This window comes from Labeo rohita, chromosome 5 (genome assembly GCF_022985175.1).
Source record: "Labeo rohita strain BAU-BD-2019 chromosome 5, IGBB_LRoh.1.0, whole genome shotgun sequence".
In the NCBI taxonomy this organism is placed as follows: domain Eukaryota; kingdom Metazoa; phylum Chordata; class Actinopteri; order Cypriniformes; family Cyprinidae; genus Labeo; species Labeo rohita.
Genome location: NC_066873.1, coordinates 3,417,745 through 3,440,611, shown reverse-complemented (window position 1 = coordinate 3,440,611; position 22,867 = coordinate 3,417,745). Strand labels below are relative to the sequence as shown.

Genomic DNA, 22,867 nt, shown 5'->3' with positions numbered 1-22,867 from the left:
GACTGCACGTCTTTCCCAAGACCGTGCACAGTCAGTGCTGAGGTGCTTGAGAGCACTCAGACTCAAGACAATGGTCCCCCTGAAATACTTTTTAGAGGCTCCTGGGGCACATGGCATCTTCATTGGGGCTGATGCATATGAGACCGCTACAGCACTGGCTTCATATCTGAGTCCCGAGATGGGCAGGCATCAAGGCACATACCGTGTGAACATCACACCGTCGTGTCGAAAACCTTCAGCCTTTGGGAAAACATTTCGTTCCTATGGTCAGGGGTGCCCTTGGACGAGTGTCCAGACTCACTGTTGTCACAACAGATGCTTCCAAGACAGGTTAGGGCGCCGTGTGCAACGGGCATGCAGCCTTGGGGGTCTGGACAGGCCCTCGGCTGCTTTGGCATATCAACTGCCTGGAGTTGTTGACAGTGCTTTTGGCCCTGAAGAGGTTCTGACCCTTGATTCAGAGCAAGCATGTGTTGATCCACACAGACAACACAGCGACTGTGGCATGCGTCAACCGCCAGGGTGGTGTACGCTCCTTTCGCATGTTACAACTGGCCCGCCATCTCTTACTTTGGAGCCAGCACATTCCAGGCAATCCAAATCAGGTGGCAGATTCTCTATCACGACAGATTGCGAGTGGATGTTTCCACCCTCAGACGGTCCAACTGATTTGGAGGCGGTTCGGCCAGGCACAAGTAGATCTCTTTGCCTTACTGGAATCCACTCATTGCCAGTTGCGGTACGGTTTAACCGAGGCCCCCCTCTGTATAGATACACTGGCACACAGTTGGCTGAGGCACCTGCACAAGTATGCGTTTCCCCCATTGCACAGACCCTGTGCAAAGTCAGGGTGGACAGAGAACAGGTTCTGTTGGTGGCCCCGTTTTGACCCAACAAAACCTGGTTCTTGGACCTTGTGCTCCTATCGTCAATCCCTCCCTGGCGCATTCCTCTGAGGAAGGACCTCCTCTCTCATGGGAAGGGCACAATCTGGCACCCGTGCCCAGATCTCTGGAACCTCCACCTATGGTCTCTGGACTTCAGAGACCTTCCACCTTCAGTGGTAAACACCCTTTTACGCGCTAGAGCTTCTATCCAGGCCTCCTCCATGTCTGCTTCAGCATTTAAGGTCCATATGGCTGCTATATCAGCCAATCATGATTTGGTGGAAGGCAGATCAGTGAGGAAGCACAATTTGGTTATCAGATATTTTAGAGGTGCCCGGAGGTTGAACTCTCCCAGGCTGCACCTCATCCCCTCTTGGGATCTCGCCATGGTCCTTCAGGCCTTTCAGCAAGATCCATTTGAGCCCCTTCAATCAGTCAATCTCAGTGCCCTCTCTATGGAGACGGCCCTCCTGACTGTGCTCACTTCGGTCAAAGGAGTGGGAGACCTTCAAGCCCTCTCCGGCAATGGTTCGTGCCTGGAATTTGGGCCGGCAGACTCTCACATTGTCCTGAGACCCCGGCATGGATACGTACCCAAGGTACCCACCACTCCCTTCAGAGATCAGGCAGTCCCCTTGCAAGACACCCCAACCTATCCTTATTATGCCCAGTCCGTGCCCTGCACATTTATCTTGAACGTACTCAGCCTTTCAGACGTTTCGAACAGCTCTTTGGCTGTTTTGGAGGACAGCAGAAGGGGAATGCTGTCTTTAAGCAAAGGATCTCCAACTGGCTTGTGGATGTGATCCGTATGGCCTACCAAGCCATAGGCTTACCCTGCCATCTGGGAGTGAGAGCCCACTCGACCAGGGGTGTCGCTGCCTCGGCAGCTTTTGCGAATGTGGCTTCTTTAACAGACATTTGCAGAGCTGCAGGTCGGGCTACACCTAACACATTCGCCAGGTTTTATAACCTGTGCATGGAACCAGTATCTGCCCGAGTCTTGAACGCAAGCTCTTCGACTCAGTAGACTGGTTTGGTGTAGAGCTTGCTATAGCGCTTCCCCTCATGGTGATTACGCTTCTGAGTTTTTGGTAGTCTCTCCTGATGTGGAGCCTACCTCAGAGCCCTCCCATAATAATGTTTTCACTTTTTACCCCAGGGCAGGTTGTGATCTCCGTAGTGTCTTTTCCCTTAGGGGAAAAGTCACTGTCCCAACGTTCCCAAGACACTCAGTCGCTCCACTGAGGAAAGGCCCGGCTGCAGGACCCTGCCTGCGACAGGTCAGTTCTTGGACGTTGGAAAAAAGGCCACGAAGAGGTGAGCTGCACTTTTTTTTAACACGCTGGCTTGTTATTCTCTGCCCCCCCAAGCTCTTACTAGGCCTACTAGAAACCCCCTGGCAGTGTGTTGAGGCAAGTTGGACCTAAACCAAGGACCAGGACCGAGTCTGGGCACCCCTGTTTTTAACCTTTGCAACTAGAAAAACGCAATGAAATGTAAGAAAAGCAAACCTCTACTGGACCTCGCCATTTTGATTTTTGATTTCATACCATCTCATAATTAGTGTCCTGCTCTGCTTAGCAAACTTAAAGTCATGTAACAGAACTTAAGGCTGACTTATGTATTGTAAAATATTTCAGGGTGAAAGAGGTTTTAGAATGTGAAAAATTATAGGGTGGGACTTGACTTTATTCATCATTATAGTAATTGTTTAAATTCAACAGTGGGGTTAAAGGAGTATTGGAGAATGGGACCTTAAGTACAGAAAATGCACCTCTTATCTCTGGTTATGGCTGTGTGTGTTAGCCTAAGTAAAACATTATTAAGCTTACTAAAGGCAAGTAAACACTAGTATTACTTACAAGCAAAAGCATACATAAATATATCACTCAAGAATACAAATGAAACAGTATTTGTAAAAATACTCATTCGCACACTGACTGAGAGGAACGTTCTGTGAACGTGCTTTGAGTGTTTGCACACATAAACCCATCGTCTTTCAAGTAGCCTACTTGACAAAACTTAAAAACACAGGCAAATACTGAATATCACTTTCGTGATAATGGATCGAGTCAGTGACTTTTCCATTAACTGTCCCTGGACTCGGTTAGACTTAATATATTCTCGAGTCCAAAAGGCTCGAGTCTGAGTTAAGTCAGACTAAAAATGTGAATAGTGATAAACAGTGATAAAGTGAATAGTGAAAAAGTAATAAAGTGATTCCCCATAGTGAAACACCTTACTCTGCTATTAAAGAACCCAGGTTTATATTAAGTAACCTATCGTTACCAGTAAAATTAATTTCTTTCAGTATTTCAAAATGTTTTAAAGGGGTCATCGGATGCCTATTTTCCACAAGTTGATATGATTCTTTAGGGTCTTAATGAAAAGTCTATAATATACTTTGGTTAAAAATTCTCAATGGTTCTGTAAAACAACACCCTTTTTACCTTGCCAAAATCAGCTCTGCAAAAATCATCTCATTCTGGTCGAGGCTGCTTTAAATGCAAATGAGCTCTGCTCGCCCCGCCCCTCTCTACTCTCTGTAGACAGACGAGCCTGTTTACTTTAGCCGCATTTAGCCACGTTTAGCCGCTAAATTTGCTAACTAGCACATTATTAGGAAAGGCGATCTCAAAGATTAATAAAAAACCCTTATACTCACTTCTGCTGTAAGTGAAGCTGGATCACAAATGATTTGCGCGAACATAGACGGATATATGTAGATCAGGAGACGCATTCCCTTCACAAACAAATGTAATCTGCTGCATCTTCAGCGGTTCAGATGTTGGGAGTAAATGACGACCACTACGTTCATTATTACATCCAGCAACACAACACCTCAATCGCTCAATTGGAGATATTCTTGTCTAACTTACATCCCTACTGTGGCATCAAAACATAGAGGTTGGACTGTTACAGCTGATCTGAGGTAAAATGCTCATATCAATCAACTATCGTGGGAGCGGCCTCTGTTGGTGTGACGCTACAACGACAGGCATCTGAGAATGGCTCGATTTGAAAAAGGGAATATTATTTTTGCAGATTAAATTACAAACAACTGCATGGATTTTTATCATTATAGGGTAGATGTGTACATACACTGTCAACACACATTAATGTCCAAACAACATGTAAAAGTGAACTTAGCATCCGATGACCCCTTTAATGTGTATATCTAATAAACAGATTCTGTCTGAAAATAAATACCTTCAAGAACAGTTTCATGCTCTCAGTTTTCTCTGTATAAGCAGCTCTCATGGCATCTGCGTTTGCCAGCGTAGCAGTAACGGTGCCTGATAACCAGCCAGTAAACAGCATTGCAGCAATCATGATGAAACTCATGCCAACCTTCTAAAAATTTGGTTTATGCACAAGAACAGTCAGTGGCTGGAGATGCATGCATAGGACAAAAAACACGTAATTTATGGAAAAATAAGCTTTTTTTTTTTTTTTTTTTTTTTTTTTTTTTTTGGTAAGTTAAAAAGAAATATCACAACACTATATATCTAGTTTACTGTAAGGCATAAAATTGCAAAACTTAAATAAATTAATCTAAATTTTGCCTGATTAAATACATACCATTGAAATTATAGATGGATGGATGTCCCCAAATCCAACAGCACATAATGTTGTGGTCGTAAAGTACAAGCTTATTAAATACAGCTCCTGAAAAGTAACATTGCCTGAACAAAAAAACAAAACAAAAATTATCTGTTATTTTATTATTATTATTATTATTATTATTATTATTATTATTATTATTTTGAGCACATATACAGATTTATTTTGAATCTATTAGATATATGAAAAAGCATATTGAGTGGTCAAAGCTCTGAAGAACAATACATACCAAAATCAACATCAAATGATTTATCCAAGTGTGTCACCCAGGACAATACTTTACAGTTGTGCTTTATGCCTGGTATGAAATATTCACTGAAGTTTCCATAAAAGTCTGCTGCAGGACATGCACTTGCAAAGACAATACAAGTGGCAAAGTGCACCAAAAGAACAGAATATAGCAACAACTTCAAAACAGTAATGACATGCCTTTCAGTGGCAATGTCAGCTTGCAAGAATGAAAATGCGAAGGGTATGCGATATAGCTGAAAAATGTGTGGAATCCTTAAGTATGCATAAAGATGCAATGCTTCATCATTGGCATAAAATCCATTCTCACTGAATGGTGAAATCACTATCCAGCCCACAAGTTCCCAAGGAAAGCATGTTATGAAATCCACAAGGAACCCGGTTTTGAAATAATGGTGTGCCGTTTCCAAGGTGTCAACTTTGAGAGCATTGTCTTCATAGAAAGCGACATGCATGCGGAGATAAATGTCCACCCAGCAACACAATCCAAGTATGTAACAAACAATCCACAGCTCTATTCTGAAGTGTAAAAATGCAACAAGCAAGGAGGTAATGAGGCTGACAGCGACTGCTACCATGCTCCGGAAAAATTCCCATCTTACATAAAATGCACTGCTGGGGAAAATGGCTTTACTGCAAAAAAGAAAACAAAAAAGTAAAAAATATATAATTCATATTTCTCAATGGGAAAGCACTAGGACACTTAAAAGCTTCCAATTTAGTGGAACAATCAAACTTTATGAGGTTTGTTCCTGTTGTGCGGTCATTATATTCAGGGGGACATCTTTAACAGTATGAGTAGAATTAAAACACCTCAGTAGCACTACATTTACCTCATTAGGAAAGCTGATGGGCATGACGACAAGAAGAAATTTGTAATTTGCCCCATTAAAGTCCTATGGAAAGAAAAACAAGAATGCAGACTTAAAGGAAAAGTTCACCCACATTACTTATTCACTCTCATGAGGAAACTTTCATTTTTGTATGAACTGTTGCCTTACTTTAGCGGTTAAATCCAAAACTTTTGTTTACCTCTGTTTTAACCTCTAGCCTTAGAGGATTATATTATAACAGGTCAAAGAATGCAATTTAATATTTGACATTGTGTTTTATGAATAGAAGTGTTAACTGACTGTCAGTAAAATCCAGTGATGCATTCTACTATTCTACTATTGATTTCAAAATATCATTTTAACTGAAAATAGAATGTGTGGACCACAAAACCTAAGGGTCAATTTTCTGAAATTGAGATTTATACATTATCTGAAAGCTGAATAAATAAGCTTTCCATTGATGTATGGTTTGTAGGATAGGACAATATTTGATAGATAAAACTATTTGAAAATCTGCAATGTGAGGGTGCAAAAAAATCTAAATATTAAGAAAATCACCCTTAAAGTTGTCCTTAGCATAATGCATATTACTAATCAAAAAATATGTTTTGATATATTTACGGTAAGAAACTTACTGAATGTCTTTATGGAACATGATCTTTACTTAACATCCTAATGATTTTTGGCCTAAAAGAAAAATCAATAATTTTGACCCATACAATGTATTGTTGGCTATTGCTACAAATAAACCCATGCTACTTAAGACATAAGACACATATATCATTTAACTGAAAGTAATTCATTCTGTTATCTGTTCATTCCAATAATGTAATTGAATGTGACAAGACAAGAAACATTTTCAGCATATTAGACATGTGATTAAGAGCGAATGTGCATATTTTCAAATAAATTATTTATATTATTACCTCCAAATATTTCAAGTTAGCAGGATTATCTTTTATTTTGTGGTTTTGTACACGTTTCCTTTAATGTAGTTTTCAAATCTTCTAAACAAATTTCTGCTTACTTTGGACTCTGTCGTTTGAATGATTGTTTCATTGGAACGGTTTCTTCCTCTGATCCAGCATACATTGGAATGTTTCCAAAGTCCTCCACATCTAGAAAGATATTTATACTATATTAATTTATAGGTAGTTACAATAAGTTAGGGCTTCCCCACTGGTGCAGTCCTTACAGCCTTTTTACACCAAAACCAAAACAGATATTAGTCAGGCTAAAAACAAAATAATAATAATAATAATAAAAATAAAAATAAAACAACATTCATTTAGTAGGTGGTGCTGCCTGACCAATGTAGCTGTTCATCCAACTCACAAATTAAAAAGTCAAAAAAAAAAAAAAATAATTAAAAGCTTTGCAAGAGAAACACTGGGTATAGAAAAAGCTCAACAATGTTAGCAATAAAAACGCATTTTGAGACAGATCATATTTGTAAGCTGTTCTACAATCGCATTCAAGTGTTGACGTGAATTGCTTTAATGTTAGATTAAATATGACTCATAGATTTTTCCAGTTTCACATAAATTATCAATTCTGTGATTAAAAAAAAAAAAAAAAAATAGGAAGATAGAATCTATTAAAACTTAAACATGTCCTTTTTTTAAATGTCAGGATAATATAAAAAGTACTAAACCTGGCTGTTTTAAGTGCATGACATGATAAAAATCAAAAGATTTAATGTTCAGACTTCTTAGGCCAGTCACAGTGATAATGTTTTGTTTTAGTCAAAATTTTGGTCTTGATGAAAATGTCCTTTAGTCAATATTTCTTCATGTCAAATTCATTCATTTTACTCCAGTCTAAAAGTTTTTTTTTTTTTTTTAACATTGTTAGTGTGTTGTAATTATTTTACTTATGAATTATGTAATTAATCAGTCATTATACTATGCCATATATATCTAAGCAAATTAATATATGTGTCACGTATTGTTAGAGCCTTTCTGATTCTTGTTCCCATATTTACTTAGTTTAGTCAGATTCATAATGGTAAGTGTTGAGAATATATATTGTGCATGGAGGTATGTTTCTCAAAATACTCACAGCATTTTGTCTTCTTGCAAAATCTACGGCCCTGAAATGCCAGTGTGACTTTTTGTCTCTGTGCAACATCAGATTCTTGGACATGGGACTGCCTTTTCATTAATTTCTCTGCAGTCTCCACCAATGTTGTGTAGGACACTGGCTCAGATTGGAATTCTTCAATTTGCCTGAAGGATTGACAGTTTCCTCATAAAATGTTCTTTACCGTTACAGAGATTTTACTTTTGTGTTTATAAAACATACCTTTTAAGCATGGGATATTTCTCAAGAACGACTCTGATCTTGTCAAAATCAATAACTATAATTTCACAGCATGTCACAGCACGTACTGTCAATGCGGCTTGTTTTCCAAACAAAAAACCTGCCTGCAGGGAAGAAAAAACAAAAACAAGAAAAGCTGATTTATTTAAAACACACACAAAACTATAGTATCTGGGCTAATATCAAGACACTATAGAAACTCCACTTAGGAGCTTTAAAGCACCCTGTCATTAAACAGTGATATTTAAAAAATTAAATATTGATGTTAAAGGGATATTTCACCCAAAACGAAAATGTCATCATTTACTCACCCTTATATTGTTCCAAACCTGTAAGAATTTCATTCTTCTGTTCAACACAAAAGAAATACTATTCTTTTTCCATACTATGAAAATCAGTGGGAACCAGCAACAGTTTGGTTACCAACATTCTTAATAATATCCTCATACAGGTTTGAAATAACTTGAGGGTTTTAAATTTTAGGCTATTTAGACAGGCCCTGAAAATCTCAACAATGTGAAACACCTATATGTCCATTGAAAAACACTTCAAAGTGCAGAGCCTAAGCAGCATTTGCCAATAAACTGGCATGATTTTCTCCAGGTTTCAGAGTCCCCGTAGCATCACTCACTGAAGCAGTGTCAACGTGACTGATATTAAACGGAACAGTGTTGGGCAGTAACACATTACTTTGTAACGCATTACTGTAATTTGATTATTTTTTTTAGTAACGGAGTAATTTAACGCGTTATAATTTCCAAATGAGTAATTAGAGTATAGTTACAAACATTGCAGACAGAATGTGTTTTATCATCTAGATTGTAAAAAGGGTGCTGGCTAGCACACGCAACGTCCTTTACCTGAGATACTACTACTAAAATAATATACTACTAATAAAAACAACGTCAGCTTGGAGAGAAGAAAGCACGCGTTCTGTAGCTGGAAATACAATCATTATTTTGAGTTTATTTCTGTCAAAGGCAATTGTCGTGCTTTGTCAGTTAGAGAGTAAGAAAACCTTTTCAACCGTGAAAAACTCCATATCCAATTTAAAACACCTGAAAGGGCAGCACGGCACATTAAAACTTCTTGAGAACGTACCGGGTGCGGAGGGCAATGCAGCAACTTCTATTGTCTTCACATGAGTCTCTTCCCACCCGCACCTGCACTTGCCCTCGCCCATCAAATCTTGTCCCACACAGCTCTCTTTTGTGTCGAGTCCAGCGGGAGTGTGGGTCTCTAATCCACCGGCACAAGAGAACGGCGCAGGACAAGACTTGAGGGGTGGGTGTGGGCGGGCAGAGACTCATATGTGTGCACGAAGCAATCGACAAAATGAATTGCTATTCATGTATTACACAAAAGCAACAAGAACAACTAATATAAAACAAAAATGATTAACAGGCATAAGCATAGGCAGAGTTTCTATTTATAACACGTGTTTGCAGCGTTAAACAATGTTGATTTCTGGAATGCAACGGACAATCAGAGAATCCACTCACCGCTCGAAATGCCGTGCATTCTGCAACCACACATGCAGCAGCCTATTGCTGTTGATGCTTTAATAACAAATATTTTATCGGGAGCGTTTATGCTGGGATGTTAGGCAACACACAAACTTACTATTTCACATAAATTTCGTGGATGTACAGAAAAAAAGTAATGTAACTAGTAATGTAGCTAATTACTTTTGAAATAAAGTAATCAGAACAGTAATTTAATTACATTTTCAGAGTAACTTGCCCAACACTGAAAGGGAACAATATACTTAAATGTTACCTCTCCAAAATGCATTCCCTTCTGATAATGTCCAACAACTTCTGAAAGACCATCATTCAAAATCTATAAAACATTCAAAAAATGATGTTTTAATTTTAAAACCTACGTGCATGCACCTGAGATCAAACGTTTATAAAGAAATAAACTTTTTATACTAACCTCACATGTTCCCCTCCGAATACAGAAAAGCTCTCTTGTGATAGTTTTACCGTACTGGATAATTTCCCCTTTAGGAAAAAAGTACAGAACTGAAGTTAAAGCAAGGTCCCGTAAAAATGACTGCCCAGCATCTGCAAAGTAAGGAATCTGTAAACATGGAAAAAATGGAACAAATTAGTTCATTTTGAACTGGCCCTCATCATCATAACATTCTGTGACAAATGTGTACAATGACTTTTGCCCCTCAACTCTCCAGATTAATGTCTGTTTCTATACTCTATCACCAGATTGACTAAATAGGGCAAATTAGATTGCAATCCCGTAAAAGTGCCACTGGGAGAGGAACGTTCTGTGGTTGATCTACAGACAGTATGTAAATTAAAGAACACAGACACAGAGCTAGCATAAATCTAAACTAAACACACACAATTGCCAATTTTCCCACAGAGTTCCCACAGCATCAGTTGCTAAAGCTGCATCTCGGTCCAGATAACCCAAACAGTGTGTGTGTGTGTGTGTGTGTGTTTTAACCCACAGACATTTAGTGGTCATTTAGACTTTTAGAGGTTACTTTTTGAGATGAAAAAACACTGACCTGTGACAGAAGCTCCCCTCTCTCTGCCATGAGGACATTCTGTTTCAGCTCAATTGGCAAGTTGTGCATTATAAAGGGTCCTCCTGGAAAAGCTTCACCTCTGATAAAACAACACAATAAAATCAAATGAACAAAGCATCTCAAAAATCTATTCATATTCTATAATGACAACGGTTTGTAAGGAGCAATGACCTTTGACTCACCAAACACTGAGTGCATCACTTTTTTTGTCAAATATGTGGCAAATATATCATGTACTTCAGTTACACAGATATCCTAACAAAATATCACTCCAGTAAAAATATTCATTTAAAATTTTACTACAGTAAAATTAAAAAAGAACTTACCACATTTAAATACCAAAATTAAAAGTACTGTTTGATTGTTTATTATTTTTGCAGTCTGATATTCTCCATCTGATGGCTAGAAATAGCTGTTCAAGGATAGCCTAACAAGCTAGACACAATTATAAATTATTATCAATAGCTAGCACAAATCAAGTACAGAAATTTTAAAATGTACTTAAGTACAGTAAACAAGTAAAAATACTTTAGTCTGGTTACTAACTACAGAATTTAGCAAATACCCTCTTTCTTTCTTTCTTTATTTCTGTAAGTAAATAAACGTCAATATAATACTATAGTAGATCTTGTTTAAAGGCTCTTAAAAGTATGTTTTAGATGACTCACCAATGTTTTGTAATGACGTAATATGTCGCAACGATTTTCCGGATTCATTAGACATCATCTGAGCAACTGCCACTGAGATTAATTGGAATGCTATCAGATAACCATATTTATAACCTCCTTGGCCATAACCAGCGCTGCACATACTTACAGATACTGCAGAAAAAAATGACAAAATAAGATAAAACATACTGATATTTGGACCACAGGAGATTCATATAATTCATGACTCTGTTCTGCAGGAAAACCGTGAGATCATGTTGCTTCATGAAGTGACGCATTTCTGAAAAAAGGTTCTGAAAAGCCACCCTATGCAGAAAAAAGAGCATTAATATGTGCGTAAATTTTCCCCACATAAAAAAGAACACATGGCCATCTTTAAACAGGTTAATTGTAGCATCTGTAAATTAAAAGCATGTACCTCTTAGCATTTTCACCAGATAGTGTGGCAGAAAGCTGGCTAATAATATAGTTAAAAACCAGCAAGGCAATAATACCAACAACTGCTGCCATACATTGTTCTACCAAAGAGCCAGGTACAATGTCTCCATATCCTGAAAAACAAATATTGTGTCATAATGCTTTAGTCCACTTTGGTTTCATCCTTATATGTTAACGTAAGCACATATGTAAGCACCATGTTGCCATGTCCACTCATTACAAGCCACACTTCTTAAGCGTCTTTGGGCTTGTTTCTTGCACTCAGATCATAAAGCGATCCATTTTAAGGACATAATAAAGTAGGTGCAGGGTGTGATACTTGGTATGTGGCTTATTTCCAAGAAAACCAGTTTAGATTTAAGTTTATTATAGTCTTGATAGTGCAGCAAGATGAAAACTGAATAGAATTTTACTTTTAGTACTTTAAAGTTACAAAATTTGGTAGAATGGCCCAAATACACACAAGCACAAACATACATGGTACTTACCAACACTTGTCATAGTTGTAATTGTCCAATATACTGCGATTATATAATGTTCAAAATTGGACTGAGTTGATTTAAGTCCAGCATTCCATCCCCATGATTCCTCCTGACATCTTTAAAGTAAATAAAAGTCTTTAATAAAAGTGAATATAAAATTCTATAAATATTGGTATTGTCTTCTCTAATAAGATACACTTACCTTTCTTCATGGCAGGCTGACAGGTACAATAAGCCAGCACAAAAATGCACCGTGAAAATCAAGAGGAAGAGGCATTTCATTGTCCTTTCTTCAAACAGGTTCTTATATATGTCACATTCTTTTTGGCAGAAATACTGATAAATCTGAAACCACAAAACAATCGCAGTGGTCAAATATCAGGAAAACGACTCAGCCTAACTCAACCACAACTAATTCATACACTTGTTCTACTATCCCAACCATGAATATTAAGTCGCCTTCAAGGTTCTGAAAAATGAATATCAACAGTAAAAAAATTCAGTACAGAAATATATCTAACATACCCTGCGAATCCAAATGAGTCTATTCAGCCTGACTAGGCCTGAAATTGCCAAATGTTCTGCACCGCCGGAGGCAAAAACAATCAAATCCAAGGGTAAAACTGCCAGGATATCAAAATACAAGTTCCAAGACCTTCGATACACTTGAAATATTGTTGCTAAATCTGCAACATGTCCTGGAGAACAACAAGAAAGATCAAGAAAGATTTAGGCATCAAATAATACTGCAACTATAATAATAACAACTAAACAGTATAGTATGGTACATTTTTCATATGTAGTTTTCCTGTATAATACTGATTACAACATTATAAAAATGTCTGAAACAGAAAGAAACAACTATTGTAAAGCACTTACTATACATGTCCACTGGCACAGAGTGAGTGCAGAGTTGCCAATATTTAACAATTTCTTCATTAAACATTTTACTGAGATACAAAAATGAACATGTACATTAAACATTGACCTACCATCTTCCGCAAGCACTCCCGTGCGAAGATTCACTAGTATGTCAAATGCAGCAGCAACGTAAATCAGGACATTAACTGAGAGGTAAAGGCCAACCAACTCTTTGCTGAAAAGCCCTTAACAGGCAACGACAAAAAATTACTCACGTTAAGCAAAACATTAAAAAGCCTAAGCACAAGTTTTGAACATACTAGACTGAATGTACTAGAATATTTATTCAAACATTTTGATTTGACCATCTCTAATGAAGCTGAGGCTTGTTCTGCATTTCTACTTTTTCATAAATAATGTTTTATAAATTTTGCGAGGTCAAATATGAGCACATGTAATGCTGATAACCTCTCAATCAGCAATCAAAGCTCTAAATCAATCAGAAACATACGCTTTGCTTCCGCATTGCTGGTGAAGAAAAACACCCATATCTCCAGGAAAACTGAAACAGTGATGCACCAGAAGAAAAAGAACCTCCAGACCTTTACAAAAGCACTTTCAGGGTGGAACGTTCTCTTCCAAAAAGACTAGAGAAATGGACATAGCAAGTAAATATTATGGAATAACTGGAATTCAAATACACATACATGCATTCACAATACTCACATCAAATTGATGGGGCCGGTTTAAAACGTATTCCAAAGATGCTCCAAAAATCCTCTGATCCTTTGTCTACAACAAAAGTTTTAGTCATACTTACTTACATTACTTTCAATATACATCTGTTACCACTATTAAAAACATATTTTAAACATAGACAAATCACTCAGTCACTAACTTCAAGGTTGATGCTCTGGTCCTTTTCAAATACAGCATTTTGTGGGACAGAGGCAGCTCCATATGCACATGCTTCTCGTAGGGGATTCCTGAAATTTTGAAGACGTTTCTTGGCAGCTCTGACAATCTCACCAGCAGCTTTAGAAAAACATACAAAGTGCCATTAGTGTGCTCTAACTGATGATTCTTATAGTAAAAACAAAAAGCATTACAAAATGTTATTACCTTCAGGATAGTCAGCAAAGAGTAAAAGCAAATCCTTGCGTTCCAAAATGACAATTTCACATTTTGTTAATGCACACATTGTAACATTTCTAGGGATTTCATACAGCAAATGGACCTAAAATGAGAAATAAACAAAAATTGCATTAATTAAATTAAAGCCACAAATCCAACAGTACATCTGCCTATTAAAAGAAACATAAAAACAACTTTTCAAATTACCTCAATTTGTTTTGTCATCACTTAAAAAGAGGCTATTATTGTTCAAATGATATTTTTCAGTAGCATGAAAACACACACTTCAAACTAAAATATTTGCTGTATATAACAATTTAGTATATTTTTGTATATTTAATGTATTATATTTTAGTTAATAACACAGGGGTTGGACAAAATAATGTGAACACCCATTAATATAATTTGTGGATGCTACACTGGAAAAAAAATACATTTATTATTGCAATCTACATTCTCTAGTTTGCATTTTAACAGCAAAGAAAATATGTGATTGAAAACTGAAAGTGAAGGACAAGCACCATCAAACACTAAGAAGAACTGTGTATTAAAGGCAAATGGTGCTTAATTCTAAATATAGAATATTGCCTATCCACATTATTTTATCCGATCCCTGTAGATGCGTAATACTGAAAACATAGGTCTCAGTGTCAAACCTCTCCAAACAATGAGCCAGGTAGCAGTTTTGCAATCTCGTTCTCAGTATTCTTACCAAGAACCTGGAAAAAAAGAACAACTGATGTTCAAAAACCTTGTACCTTAAAACACACTAAAATCATTGTCCTGAGTCGACCTCAAAGTTCAATATTTAGGCATACCTGTACAAGTCCTTGCTTAATGTAATACATATTTTGATGAATTTCTCCAGTTTTAACCAGAACTTGTCCAGGACTGTATGTGCAGGTTTTTAATTTCAGCGACAAAGCCCTTTTAAAGCCATCTGGTGTTTTTCTGAACAGCTTAGCCTAGAATGACATAAAAAGTCTTTGTAATCTTATCAACAGTTAATTAAGAACATTGTTATTATTATGTGTTGTGGTCTCAGCTAATTAATTAGATGACTCACACTTTCAATCACAGTTTTGTAGCAACAACTTGCAACATCTGAATGCAGGACAAATGGGAGATCATCCATAAGTCCTGCAATGTTGCGGCCCTTCTGGTGAAACCAAAGATTGTAATAATGTTTGTGTACCCTCTCCTGGATCTCCTCTGATAATCCCATTTGTCTCTTTGATTAAAAGGGGAAAATAAGGGTGAAATTACTAGCAGAAATGACAGACGGATAAATAAAATCGCATTATTACAAACCATGTAATGAAGAATAGCATCCACTCTATGGTAGAATCTTCCTCTTTGTGCAGCCATGTTGGTTATAACTGAGCTCATGTTAGACATACTGATTCCAAAAGAAAGCAATCCAAGCACCATCACAAATGATGCAATTGTGGCCTCTTCCAAATTTGTGGCATGTATATCTCCATAGCTGTTCAATATATTTAATGAGAAAATATAACAAAAATACTCTATGATGAGCAAAGAATATTAGTGTTAAAACAGATAATGACTGGAGAACTTGCATATAAAACTTTTAAAAACTGTGTTTTATGTCACTGTTTTAGCTTATAAAGACGATATGATTTGGAACTGCAAATCTTTATTCCTTTTTAAAAAGCAATGGAAAAGACAAACCATTCTGGGCCTCTTCGTTTAGGAGTCACACTGGGCTTGAAATATAACTTTTTGTTTTTTCAGGAAAGTCATTGTAAAAGATTTTGGTTCAATAATATTTTTGGATTATTATTTAGAATTTTGAGGGGATTTTATGACAATATGCAATATTTATAAAATTTTAATGAGCTATTTTGTCCCATTAGAATTAATATATATTTATTTTATTTATTTTTTTAATAAAAGCAACATTTCACATTAAAAAAGAGTGAACACATTTGAAATCCATTTTTTTTAAGTGAGCATTGTGCCATTTGGTGTCATTAAAAAATAAAAACTTGTATCCCTATGTACATATTATATAAATATATACAGAGACCAATTGTTTTTTTGACATATTTCATTAGGTTTTGTTTTTAGATATACATTTAGACATTCTAAAAAACTACTTTTTGTCAAGGTTTAGATATTTTTGGGTTAGATAAATATCAGGTTGCATTATAATTATAATCAAACATTAAAATTTTGTCAGAAAGGGAACACATGGGAAGCATTGCTGTTACTCAGATATCAGGAACATCTACTAAAATAAGAGCAAAAACAATAATTGTCAAACAGTAAATTAAAGAAAAAAGAGGTAAAAAAAATCTAAATAACCATAAATAAATATAATTATAACTATTTACATATAAACTGTAATTATTTTACAAGAAAATTGCTCTAACCATCTCACATATTCTCAAAATTTGCTCTGTTGCAGTGTCACCAGTTAATTACTGAGTGCGTGTGTGTTTGTGAAAGAGACTCCTTTGTATTTTTTTATTTATTCATTTTATTTCACATATTCTCAGTTTGCTCTGCTGCATTTTTATCTGTGTGTTTCTGTGTGTGTGTGTGCGTGTCACGTCCATGATTTTTTTTTGTGTGTTCACATAGCTAACGCAGCAAAAGTCACCAAGTGCCATCTTATTCCGATGAAGCTGCGATTTTTAAAATTTCGAAATATAAATTTTTTTTCGGACAAAAATGACCAAAGAGGCCCAGAGGGTTAAAAATATCAGATTATAACAAAGGTCAAATTGGCATGTAGCAATGTGCATAGCTACATGACATTGCCAGTACTCACCCTATGGAGCACAGTGTGATAGTTGACCAGTACAGCGATGTAGCGTAGAACTCCATGTCTGTAACTCCTGTCGTATTGATTGAAACTGTAAAAATAATATCACATAATTAGCATTATCCAAATACGCAGCACATAGAGATTTCTGCAGCATCCCAATGTACCTACTTATACTATGCCCTAAAAGTATGTACTCTTTTTGTGAAGAATAGTAGGCAAGCTACCCTTATTCAGAAATAAAGTATCAGCTTTCAAATTCTGTCAACTCTATCACAAAATACAAATTATAAATGTGTTTTTTTAGCCACAGAAAGAGAAGCATGGAGAAATGAGCAGGGAGACTTGTTAGGAAATGTTTAAAATGATGGTGTGGTGCAGTATTGGGGAAAGTTACTTTTAAAAGTAATAGATTTCAATTTTGCGTTACTCCCTGAGTAAGTAACTAATTGCGTTACATTACTTTTGCGTTACTTTTTTATATCTAGGTAGGGCTTGCTTCTTTGTTTTTAATATAAAACAATTCTAATTTAAAAGCCCTTTACACAAAAAGTGAAATGAATTCAACTCAGGCTGAAAGAAAAGTACATTTATGCAGGAGATCACTCTTCAACTATAAAAAATGAAGCACAAATGTTAGTTTATCTAAAGTAATTTGCTTATTAGTATGGCTGAATTGCATCACTGAAGGTCAGCAGCAAAGACACTGGTTAATAAAATGGGATTAAATACCTAAAGGATATTTGCTTTATTTAACATTTAACTATTGCAGGGTTGTGTCACATCCTGAGTTTGCATTCACTGTTTTTATTCATTTTGAGGAATACTGAATCTGTTTTTTGTGAGTGAGATAAATTAAAAGAGAAGTCCACATCCAATACAAAGATTCACATATAATATACTCACCCCCTTGTCATCCAAGATGTTCATGTCTTTCTTTCTTCAGTCTTAAAGAAATTATGTTTTTTGAGGAAAACATTTCAGCATTTTTCTCCATATAATGGACTGATATGGTGCCCCGAGTTTGAACTTCCAAAATGTAGTTTAAATGCAGCTTCAAACAATCCCAAATGTGGTTGTAAACGATCCCAGCCGAGGAAGAAGGGTCTTATCTAGCAAAACGATTGGTTATTTTCGTTAAAAAAATACTTTTTATTTTCAAATGCTCATCTTGCCTTGCTCTAGTTGAACTCTGTGTATTCTGGCTCAAGACAGTTAGGGTATGTCGAAAAACTCCAATCGTATTTTCTCCCTCAACTTCAAAAATCATTTCAAAATCATCCTACGTCACTACAGAAGTACCGACACAGTGTTTGCAAAGTGAACATGCAAAGAAGATCAAACACTCTTAACAAAAAAGGTAAAACAGTGATATAGGACGATTTTGAAGTTGAGGGAGAACATGAGATGGGAGTTTTTCGACATACCCTAACTGTCATCAACCGGAACAAAAACAGTTCAGGCAGAGCAAGACAAGACGAGCGTTTGACATTAAAAGTATATAAATGGTATTATTTTTATGAAAATCGCTAGATAAGACCCTTCTTTCTCGGCTGGGATCGTTTACAACCACATTCAGGATCGTTTGAAGCCGCATTTAAACTACATTTTGGAAGTTCAAAATTGGGGCACCATATCAGACCACTATATGGAGAAAAATGCTGAAATGTTTTCCTCAAAAAACATAATTTCTTTACAACTGAAGAAAGAAAGACATGAACATCTTGGATGACAAGGGGGTATTATATGTGAATCTTTGTTTTGGAAGTGGACTTCTCCTTTAATGCATGTTCACATTTAGTCTAGAATACAGTAACATTATGTTTACTTCCAATTTCCAGACAGGAGACTTGTCAATCAATAAATAGGGAAAAAAGTAACTAGCGTTACTTATTTGAAAAAGTAACTCAGATATTTTCTTAGAAATTCAAAAGTAATGCGTTACTTTACTAGTTACTTGAAACAAGTAATATTATTACATAACTAGCGTTACTTGTAATGCGTTACCCCCAACACTGGTGTGGTGACTTCACTTGTTATGGTGTCTTGAGTAGTTCAGATCTATATTAGTAGTTGTAGCCATTGCAGCATGAATGTTGTCCCAGCTATCACTGCGTAGTTGCACCTGATCGTAGTTTTAATTGGTGCAACAGGTGTAAATATTTATTGTACAGCTGCAATGCCCAGCGTAGGGCTTATGCCCAGCGTTTTTATGTCTAGCTGGTGCAACCGGCCCCAAATGTATCTTCATAACAGTTCACAGTGTTATTACAGATTAAATATATCACATATAACCTGTTCATTGTCTCGCATATCCGCCATGTTTGTAGTTTTTTAACATGTCTTATGCATTTGTAGTTCTAATTGAACCCCCAGCCAACGCACAATGTGTTGTGGTCAATATTAACCGTTAGATTACTGGAGAGTGTTTTTCTCCTGCCCCCTCTTCCTCAGACTCAGATCGAGGTCACACAACAGGAACAAGTGCTTTACAGTTAATGAGTTGATTTATCTAAGTTCTAATGCGTCTCTGGTCATAGAGCTTTTTAGGTCAGGTGAAATCTGCCATTGCTGACCCAGTTTGTTTAATCGCTTCCATAGCTGCAATACGCTGTGCTAGCAGGGTGGTGAAATACTATTGGGTAAACCAGCAGTGGGCAAAGTCACAAAGACACAAAAATCGGGATACCGACATGGACACACACATTTAAAAATCGAATAACCGGCTGTAGCATTGTTTTGTTGTTGAAACTAGTATGTGAACTTAGAATGTTTTCACAGTGTCTGCAAACATGGTATGGTTATGGTATGTTATATGGTATGTTATGGTATTTTATGCTTTAGTAGAGTCAAAAAACTACAAACAGCACCCCAAAAAAAAAAATCCTGATTGGAGTATCTCTATAAATAATTCTACATGATTAATAGGAGGCTTTAAAAAGATCGCTATCGGTGATCGGATCGGCAGATACAGCTTCCTGTGATCGGCCTCAAAAGTCCTGATCGGAGCACCCCTACTTATTATTGAGAATGAAACAGGGGAAAAAACTTACATTCTGGCAGTAGCTGCAACCAGTTCTCCGCTTTGGGACAATACCTTACATGACTAGCATAAGCAGCTTCACAGACCTCATGAAACCTGAAGGGACAACACACCATCATTACTTTTTAACTGTGCAATGTTTTCTTTCTGAGACATCTTGGCATTAATAATAACAAACTTTGCCATTATTCTGTTCTAACATTTTGTGATAAAGAAAAATAAACATTGCATTCCTGATTATTAAGAAAATAATAAAGTTCCATGTCAATATCTTAAAATAACCCAAGTGACAATGAAGGGGGCCCAATGTGGAGTAGAATACCATGAATTATCCCCCCCAATCATCAAACTTACCAAAGGCAAGCCGAGGCTTGTATACACAGGACCATGATGGAAAACACTTTGAACGCTGTAAGATGAAGTTTGTTGGTGTCTGGTTCCTTACTGAACATGGCTAGAATCACACAAAATATTAGCAGGTGTATATATCTGTCACGAATCCGGTCCGTGGCTTTCAATCCACTCGCCACCAGATGTCGCACTGTCATTACATTGACTCTCACACTACACAAACATGCAGCAGTTTGTGTAGTGTGAGAGTCAATGTAATGACAGTGCGACATCTGGTGGCGAGTGCACGGAAAGCCACGGACCGGATTCGTTACAAAATCTGAATTACGTAATATAAATATAATATTAGTATATAAATAAATAACTTACATATTATACCAAACATTCTGAACACTCTGAGACATCTGTTTGCATATGCATAACGCATAAATTTTAGCTTGGGCAAAGCAACTGTTATTGTTTCAAGGGGCAAAACTGACAAGAGATCCAGTAAAAACCATGTCCTGAGGTATTTTTTCCGGACTTTTTTAGGATCTGTTATAACCACTCCATGAGTTTCGTATCCAATGTAAAAGCGTGAAATGATGTTAAAGATGAAGATCAGATCAAGAGAGTATCTTGTGAAGATGATCCCTGGGACAGTAGAGTTGAAAAACAGCTGGAAAAAACAAAACAAACAAACAAAAAAAAAACTAAAATGAATGATCAGTTTTGAAAACTATAAATAGAAGTTGTGATGAGGCTGCACTCTACCTAGGTCTCTGTACACACCCTGACTAAAGTCTTGTCACCTATCCAAGTTGTAGGAACAACAAATAATAACTTTACTTCTAGTTGATCATTTGGAATCAGAAGTGGCTTTATGAAAGGCAAAGGCCTCTAGATTATGCTTACTTTACCAAAATAAAATCTTATCATGCCTTGATTTTTAAGACTTTGCTTAGACAAAAGTCTTGTCGCGTAACAGAAATAATGTACAGTTCAGAACTAAGTCGTGGTGCAGTGGAAAAAGAATCAATATTGTGTATGACTCCCATGAGCTTGGAGGACTGCATCCATACGTCTCGGCAATGACTCAAATAACTTATTAATAAAGTCGTCTGGAATGGCAAAGAAAGCATTCTTGCAGGATTCCCAGAGTTCATCAAGATTCTTTGGTTTCATCTTCAATGCCTCCTCCTTCATCTTACCCCAGACATACTCGAAAATGTTCATGTCTGGTGACTGGGCTGGCCAATCCTGGAGCACCTTGACCTTCTTTGCTTTCAGGAACTTTGATGTGGAGGCTGAAGTATGAGAAGGAGCACCATCCTGCTGAAGAATTTGCCCTCTCCTGTGGTTTGGAATGTAATGGGCAGCAAGAATTTCTTGATACCTCAGGCTGTTGATGTTGCCATCCACTCTGCAGATCTCTCGCACGCCCCCATACTGAATGTAACCCCAAACCATGATTTTTCCTCCACCGAACTTGACTTTTTTCTGTGTGAATCTTGGGTCCATGCGGGTTCCAATAGGTCTTCTGCAGTATTTGTGATGATTGGGATGCAGAAAAATCAACCTCCTGCCACTTTTCCACAGTCCATCCTTCCTGCAAGCTGTGGGCCTTGGCAAATGCAACACGATTTTTTAGTTGTATTTTGTTTAATGCTGGTTTCTGAGCACTAATTCGGCCATTGAGACCACTGCGTGAGAGAATTCGACAGACTGTTCTTGTAGATACAGGAGTTTCTGGTGACCAGTTGTTATGTAGCTCTGCTGCAGTTGAAAAAGGGCTGGCCCTGGACTGTCAAACCAACAAACGGTCCTCTCGAACAGTTGTCTTACGGGGTCTGCCTGACCTGGGCCTGTCATGAACTTCATCAGTTTCCTCAAATCTTTTTCTTATCCTCTCCACTTGATGTTTAGATACATTAAAGACGTCTGCCACCTTTGCAGGAGACTTGGTCTTCAGGCTCTTGATGATCAGCACTTTGGTCTGTGGTTGAATCTTTGGCATGCTGTCAGGTCAGGATGCATTTCAGATGAAGGTTGGGTGTGCTGGGGTTCTTCTTCTACACACCTGGGAATGTGTTAATTACAGTATTTGTCACAGGTGACGCTCTAATCTGTGATTGGTTGAATCCTTTAAAGATGTGACAAGACTTTTGTCTAAGCAAAGTCTGAGCTTTCTGTCCTAATTAAATAATTAAAAATAACAGCATGATAAGATTTTATTTTGGTAAAGTAAGCGTAATCTAGAGGCCTTTGCCTTTCATAAAGCCACTTCTGATTCCAAATGATCAACTAGAAGTCATTATTAGAAGTTATTATTTGCTGTTCCTACAATTTGGATAGGCGACAAGACTTTTGTCAGGGTGTGTACAGTACTCTGATTCTAATTCCTGGTTCTGGAATTCCTCAGTGTTATTTTAGATTCGTATTATATTCTTTTGATTTAGATTTTTTTTAAAGATTGGAGAAACATGTTCACCTAATCTCGCTACGACTACATGTTATGAAGGCTTACCTCTTTTTAAAATTTCTTAGTATTTATTGATTATTATCAGCATCTATTATGTCTTCATGTAGTCTGGAGTGTTCATGCATCTATATCTGTATTGTTTGTTTTAGGTGCAAAACTTTATTGT

The 22,867-nt window shown here is 37.0% G+C and overlaps 1 protein-coding gene across 1 annotated transcript in view; it reads right to left on the bottom strand.

The window, feature by feature from the left end:
* The window catches only part of LOC127165725 (uncharacterized), a 37,486-nt gene that overhangs the window by 13,247 nt on the left and 1,372 nt on the right, over positions 1-22,867 (bottom strand). The window contains exons 3-30 of the mRNA XM_051110601.1: positions 20,610-20,898; positions 20,244-20,343; positions 19,900-19,985; positions 16,853-16,937; positions 15,367-15,541; positions 15,122-15,286; positions 14,874-15,020; positions 14,712-14,774; positions 14,044-14,158; positions 13,820-13,956; positions 13,648-13,713; positions 13,433-13,568; positions 13,053-13,166; positions 12,586-12,758; positions 12,263-12,405; positions 12,067-12,176; positions 11,559-11,691; positions 11,330-11,446; positions 10,452-10,551; positions 9,857-10,003; positions 9,698-9,760; positions 7,901-8,022; positions 7,658-7,824; positions 6,624-6,714; positions 5,597-5,659; positions 4,744-5,396; positions 4,473-4,576; positions 4,101-4,244 (exon numbers count right to left, since the gene is read on the bottom strand). Of these exons, the coding sequence (XP_050966558.1) occupies positions 4,101-4,244; positions 4,473-4,576; positions 4,744-5,396; positions 5,597-5,659; positions 6,624-6,714; positions 7,658-7,824; positions 7,901-8,022; positions 9,698-9,760; positions 9,857-10,003; positions 10,452-10,551; positions 11,330-11,446; positions 11,559-11,691; positions 12,067-12,176; positions 12,263-12,405; positions 12,586-12,758; positions 13,053-13,166; positions 13,433-13,568; positions 13,648-13,713; positions 13,820-13,956; positions 14,044-14,158; positions 14,712-14,774; positions 14,874-15,020; positions 15,122-15,286; positions 15,367-15,541; positions 16,853-16,937; positions 19,900-19,985; positions 20,244-20,343; positions 20,610-20,898 (4,008 nt within the window). The remainder of the gene's footprint in view (positions 1-4,100; positions 4,245-4,472; positions 4,577-4,743; positions 5,397-5,596; positions 5,660-6,623; positions 6,715-7,657; positions 7,825-7,900; positions 8,023-9,697; positions 9,761-9,856; positions 10,004-10,451; positions 10,552-11,329; positions 11,447-11,558; positions 11,692-12,066; positions 12,177-12,262; positions 12,406-12,585; positions 12,759-13,052; positions 13,167-13,432; positions 13,569-13,647; positions 13,714-13,819; positions 13,957-14,043; positions 14,159-14,711; positions 14,775-14,873; positions 15,021-15,121; positions 15,287-15,366; positions 15,542-16,852; positions 16,938-19,899; positions 19,986-20,243; positions 20,344-20,609; positions 20,899-22,867) is intronic.